This window comes from Poeciliopsis prolifica, unplaced genomic scaffold, assembly GCF_027474105.1.
Source record: "Poeciliopsis prolifica strain line A6 unplaced genomic scaffold, Auburn_PproV2 SCAFFOLD006, whole genome shotgun sequence".
In the NCBI taxonomy this organism is placed as follows: Eukaryota; Metazoa; Chordata; class Actinopteri; order Cyprinodontiformes; family Poeciliidae; genus Poeciliopsis; species Poeciliopsis prolifica.
Genome location: NW_026562381.1, coordinates 15,845,596 through 15,852,514, shown reverse-complemented (window position 1 = coordinate 15,852,514; position 6,919 = coordinate 15,845,596). Strand labels below are relative to the sequence as shown.

At 34.1% G+C, this 6,919-nt stretch overlaps 1 protein-coding gene across 1 annotated transcript; it reads right to left on the bottom strand.

Annotated features, from left to right (window-relative positions):
- Positions 1 to 363: 363 nt before the first annotated feature.
- Positions 364 to 6,446, bottom strand: LOC129360250 (transmembrane protein 33-like). The gene is made up of 8 exons (XM_055030351.1): positions 6,354 to 6,446; positions 5,625 to 5,694; positions 3,945 to 4,039; positions 3,662 to 3,849; positions 3,393 to 3,460; positions 2,996 to 3,129; positions 2,197 to 2,280; positions 364 to 1,247 (listed from the first exon to the last, which is right to left on the bottom strand). The coding sequence occupies exons 2-8, from the start codon at positions 5,670 to 5,672 to the stop codon at positions 1,118 to 1,120; spliced, it is 747 nt and encodes a 248-aa protein (XP_054886326.1). The 5' UTR covers positions 5,673 to 5,694; positions 6,354 to 6,446; the 3' UTR covers positions 364 to 1,117.
- Positions 6,447 to 6,919: the final 473 nt, after the last annotated feature.

Below are 6,919 nucleotides of genomic sequence, written 5' to 3'. Positions count from 1 at the left end.
CCAATACAGAAATCAAGGCTTCCTTAACTCCTCAGTTAATTCTGCAACAATTCAGCTTTTTGTTCTAAAGTACTGTGCAATATTAAATATTTTTGAAAACTTGAATGTTGGGTTTTATTGGGTGCAGGTTATGACAATCAGAATTAATAGAATTAAAATATAGTGAAATTAATCTACATAATAGATGAGTAACATTTTGGATTAGAAGGGAAAAGATTTTTCAATATTTTAATTTACTGGAAAACAAACTGCATATCCTATGTACAGAAATTCTTAGAATAAGAAATGCAGTGCGTTTTTTTTTTGGTCACTGATTAAAATCTCTTAGTCATTAAGTTGAGAAGTTAATGCAATTCAAAATAGTTCATATTTTAGAGATTTTATTTAAGAGATAACTTTATTCTTGTCATAAAAATGTGGTGTCTCCTTCGGTATAGAAGCACATAAAATATAAAGAAAAGCAGGAATTGAGGAGGAAACCTACTGCAACATCATTGAGTTAAAAAAGTTCAGAGCTGTGATAAAAACTGAGAAACAATGTAAGGATGACATGCATTGTGCAAATTATATTATACATAACTCTGACAGCAAAAACTGTGGTACCATAAAATATTTTTAAAAATACAGCAGATATCTTCTCAGCTACACATCCATCAGACAATCTAGTAAAATAATTATGGATGTTAATGAAACTTATTTAGAAGGAAAATGAAGGTGAGGCATTCAGACGTTTCATAATTAACAAAAAACATTTCATCAATAAAAACATATTCATGCTTCAAGTCTCTATAATCTTAGAATGTTATTGTTCCATCACAGAATAAACATTTTTATAAATAAATAATGGCATGAAAGAAAATAAACCTGCCAAAACATGCAGAGTACAGCTGATATCTGCTGTATTCTGATCAGCCAACAAAAACAGAAATATCACTATCAGATTTCAGTGCTTTACAGGCTTGTCTTCAAAATAGAGGTAAAAAAAAAGGGAGGTCTGACAGTAAAGTTGACATTCAAAAAAAGGTTTCTTCCACTGATGGCAATGTCTGTCCCCTTCATAATTTAAAGTCACATCGCAAATGGCTGAAAAACTAAAATGGAACAACATCTAGTCTAATCAGACCCCTGTGGGGGAGAGGCGGCTGATAAAGGCGATGCTGCTGAGGCACATCCTCCTCAAAAAAGCTGGACATGAAGGCTTCATGATGAAGTGCTCCAGAAGAATTCGTAGCTCAGTGAACAAAGTGCTACAGAGGAAAAACCATGTTAGAATAAAAATCTGAAATGTGTCACTACAAAAAAACAAATGACTAAATATTCCTCCAGTTAAGATTGGTGGTATATTTATTTACATTGCAAAGCAGCTCAGACACCTTCAAAAAAATATTGTGTTTTTCTGCTATAAATGTGGTGACAGAGATGTGATGATACAGCCTTTTTTGTGACCGGGCCATAATTGAGTTGACCAAGGATTTCACTCTATGCCAGAGTATTCTAGACACTAATGACACCATCGACACAAACATTCCCTAAAGTGGGTCATTAACTGGACAGTGATCTCAAATGCACCTGCAAATCTACCTAAAACCCTTAAAAAGTAATTAATCAATTTGCTGCTACTTGTTGTTGTAAAATGCTGAGGTGGAACCTAAAGAGAATTGTGCTAAGAAAAAGTTATATAAAGTTATATAAAGCCTGCCAAAGTTCAAATAAATCTTATATTATTAATGTTACTTTTTATTAAATAAATGTAACTAACTAAATGGATTAAAACTTAAATGGATTAAAAGTTATATAAAAGTTATATAAAGAAGACAGAGTCATAATAAAGTGACACACTTAAAAAGTTAAAAAAAAAACTCACTAAGTTATTGTTGATAAAGTTTGTTATGCGACCTATAAAATATTTCTAAATATTTAATTCCCACCACATATAAGTTAGAATCACACAAACTATATGCAGAGAAGAAATAATCCAATACTGAATTTAAAACAAACACTCTGTATGAACTGTTTGCAATATGCATAAATGTTATTTGCATATTTAAAAAGTTTTGGTAAGAAAGGGTACATAAAATTTACATTTGTCCATAACCTATGGAAGATAGCAGAAATAAATTCACCCTATGCACATAAAAAACACATTTTGATATTTCTTTTGATATAAAACAGAACAACATCTATTTAACACCTTACCGGCAGTAAGGGTTTCTTCTGGATGTGTAGCGCAGTGTGAGGAAGCGGTAGTAGATAAAAGGCAGCAACAAGCTTCCCTGACCACTGTTGAAGACACAATTAACTTCAATCACAAGTTTTACACAAGTATGTAAGGATTTATTGTGTCACTTATTTTGAAAAATACCTTACTGTGATTAAAAATTTTGATTTATTTTACAATAAGTTCTACTTAATGATGTCTTGGAACCTCCAAAAGTGACTGTTGTCAAGATTGTTACTTGTACTATTTCAATCATTGTTGGTTCCTGAAGAATACAAATTAATACAAAAAAATTTCAGAATCTGAATAAATGCAGTTGCTGTGTCCATCTTTATGACAAATCACTCTGATGTACTGTAAGAGCACGGAGCAATATTGTATTTTTGTTTGTGGGGCTTTGATTGCAGCGACATGCAGTCAGAGTTACAGCTCCCTTCAAAAAGATTAAATTCAAAACTAGCAGGTCATAAAACTTAAACATGTTCACAACATGTCATCTTGAGGAACTTTACAATAAAATAAGAAATTTTAATCATATATATATTTTATGTGTGAATATGTTCGTCTTAAAACTCAAAATCTGAATGGACTCATAAATAAACCATAAATATATTGCGCAACAGTGCATTTCCTACCTAAACTGCAATTATAACCAACAGGAACCTGGTATAATGTGATACAGTCTGACATATCACGCGAAATATTTATACATATGACTAAAATCAGGTTTTGCTTTGTCTTATGGCGACAATAACATCAGTTAAGTTGGAAACATACCTGAAGAGCATGAAAACAGTAGCCGGCATTAAGAATATTTCATTGCAAGCAATAAACTTCAGGATGTTCTGCTGATTGGCTGTTAGTCGGTCCAGGAGATTTCTGATGAACATCAGGCTGCCTGGACCCACAGACTGCAGTAATAAGAAACAAAAGTCAAGCACTGTTGACAAAGCTGTGCAGCAATTATTGGGCACAGAGTTTACCTTGAGTAAATACAAAACCAATCACAATTCTAGTTATTACTTAGTATTAGACATTTTATGAAATTTGCATCTCCAAACAACGGCTGCTTGGATAGACATAAATAACTCGATTTGACTGCTTCTAATAGCCCATTTCAGCATTCTAGTGTTTGGAAAAAACATTTTTAGTCATATTAATGATATATACTCACATCAAGAACTTTCTTTGTGTAGGTGGTTGCATGAAGTAAAGAAAACAAGAAAACTGGAAAGATGCTCACTGAACACAAAGTTAAGGATCAAACTACAGCTCCTCAGATCACTCAGGAATGTTAATAAATGTAATAAATATAGTGATGTGATATGCTAAAATGGCTTAGATTAATGCAAAATGAACACCTCATGGCAATTACTAAAAATGTAACACTAAAAGAACATAATGTTGGAAACCTGATATGAAAACCATGTGAATGAAGGATACTTGTGATGGGGTAAGAGTTGACCAGGATTAGAGAGTATAGCAGGTAATGACAGCTGTCCTCTTGCAGAGCTTGGGCCAAAAACGCTCTGCTGAGCTGAAAGCGTGGAAGTCTCTGGTGTAAACGTAGCGCGCTGGTGAGGGCATTAGCTAACAAGGCTCTTTGATAAAAGTTTGCTGCTGCATGAGGCCTGAAATCACAAAAAGAGACGTAAAAGTGTTTTAGTGATGCTGGCTTTGTGCTGAAATTGCTGAACTGTGATATAAAGCAACAAGGTGTACTCACCCCAGAATAGGCAGAATAAACATTACAGAGCAGTAGACTGTGAAGAGACGGGAAAGCCACATCGCTGTTTCCAGCTTACTGCTCATTAAGAATTGCTGTGGAGAATAAACATATGCATGACTTTAAAATAAACACGTCTGAGATGACCACTGAACGTAAGATGAATTAATTCAACGTAAGATGAATTAATCTCAAAAGAGTAAGAATCCCTTTATTGTCCTTGTTCAAGAAAGTACAACTTTTTTTAAAACAAAAAGGCTATAAAGCAAAAATCAGAAGAATTTATGAACAGTTTGCATTGTTACAGGTTTCAGTTTGTATCATCACCAGCTTTAGGGATTTATTCAAATCAGCTTATTGCCCCAGATGGGAAACTTCATAAAAAAAAAGTCTTCCAGAAGAAGCAGTGCAACAATCCACATAACACAAAAGCACAAATGTATCAAAAATAAACTAAAAGAATAATACGATCACATATTTATAGAAAACTTTTGCACAGGGAACAAAGGAATTTTTGACCCTATTGGTCCTTACTAACTTTCCTCTGTATAAACAGCTATTAGTGCTTTTAATATTTAGTGAGAGGCTTTCAACTTTCATTTCTTATCACAATAACTCTTCTTTGGATTTGAGGGGTACTGTGATAAAGAATACTGCACCATGCCACTTACCAGAATGTATTAATTGGCCAATTATCTCTTCATAAGACTCGTTCTGTACATGGGTCAGTACATGTGCATGTATTCATTTTAATGATCATATTTTGTGCAATTGTGGCTCTGCTGTAGAAGAGTTTGATTGTACAGCAAAACTTAGATGTTGCTTTAGTATTCTTAAAATTATCAATCACTGTTCTAAGGGTGGATTTGTTTAAACATCGTTTCTACCAAAAGCTTCTTTCAATAAGTCCTTCAGCATTTGATTATTACAAAGACACTTAAGAAAAAGGAAAATGATCTATGACAATAAAAGTAAACTACAAAAGAAGAACAGTAATAGGGAAATAAAAGCTCCTTTTAACTCTCCATAATTAAGTCACTAACTTAACCAACATCTAACTTGGATCTGCAATAGATGTCCAATGCCTGGCCATCTGACAGTTATCCATTTCTTTCAGCAAGATAGCCTGGCAAATTTAGTCCAACACAACTATGGTTTATTTACCTGCAGTTGGGCAGGTCTCCTTTTTTTTTTTTTAAATCAACCCGATAATCTGTACCTTACATACCAAACAGTCAATTTGACCTATGACAGCATGTTTTCCTATCGCACACAAAAAAACTTGGATTTAATTAAAAATTGGAAAGCCATGGTCTTTTAGGATGCAACCACAAAGTTTAATCTAGAACAGAAGGCAGCTGAACGTACATTTAGTTGTCGCTTTAAGGAAGAATATCATATTGTACAGCAGCAAATGTCACAGATTGGCTGAATAAAAGTACTATTGCAGGTTAATTCACTGACATTTATTACAATCAGAGAAGGCATAGATAGACTGTTTTGACATTTCATAACAAGACCTAAAACATATTTAGAGTTAAAACAATCTTTTCTTACTTTGGTCAAAATACTTTTGTGTTTTCAGTGTAACTTAAACTACCCCAGTATTTCAGTTATTATGCAATGATCTTAATTCTAAAATGGCAAAAAAGAGGAAGAGATTAGAACCAACCAACTCACCACAGGCCCCAGCTGGGGAGGAGGGTTTGCCTGGTTATTGTCTGCCATATTTCAGTGTAAGGTTGCTCTACTGAAAAAAAAAAAAAAATAATAAAAATAAATAAATATACATAAAGAAATTCCTTGGAATTAAAACGTGACATTGACAATTATTAATTACCATTTTTTTTATTGAGCTCATATTTTATATGACCATAGACGCTGCTTCAGTATTCTTAAAATTATCAATAATTATAAATCACAAATGGTAATTTATTTTATACACTGTTAAATATAATTCAATTAAAAGTGACAGCATGTAAAAAATGAACACACACATATCTGCGGAGCAGATACCGAAAGGAAAGGCTATTTGTGGTAATCACCAGGACATATGTAAGAACTAATTGCTAATTGCGTTTGATATGCCCAGAGGATGTGCTACCGAGCTAGCCGGCCGTTAGCTAGATAGTTTCAATACCAAAGGTATGAATGAAAAAAGCACAAAAATACACCCTCTGAAAATAAAATCTACCAACAGTGAATACCCATTTATCATCTGTAGCTAACATTAGCAGAAGATGGTCTAGAATATTCCGTTGGCTTCGTTCTAAGGTTTCAGCTAAAGCTAGGCACCTAGCATCAACTTATAACCAGCAGTCACGTTACTCTCACTAGGAAATATTTTTAAGCTGCCCGAGATATTCCAACATGTTTGGATGGAGCTTAAAAATATATTTTCGATCTTACATGTGGATCTAATAAAGCCGGTCACAGCGTCGAATATTTCCGTGTCATGCAAATCTACGCTTGTCACTCCTGTGTAGTAAATGATCAGCTGACCTTTTGAAATGATAAAGCAGAGCCACGTCTCGCGATATCTTAGTGTCGCGTAGGTAATTTCAGGATTCAGTAATTCACAGGACATTGCCCTCTGGTGGTGAACTCTATTACTAACCAACGCGATCACAGAGTTAATAACGCCGGTTCATCTTCAAAATAAAAAATCATATTACCTAAAGAATATCTGCTTATTGTATAATTCTGTTAAGAAACGATACTCAAACAGGTTGGGGAAAATATTATTGTGGATATACAATATTGAAGGCAATGATTTTACACTGTGATGATTTTGTTGCAAAGCTTGAGTTCGTGCGCATAAAGCTTACCGCACTCACAAGAGTGCGCCTGCGCCAACTCCCCACCCCCATTTCAGCTTAAGTCCACTCCATGCTCCACCAAAACCATGTTCCCACGATAAAGGATTTCCTACTCCATCATTATCACCAAACAATACAATCACCTACGTGGTAAAG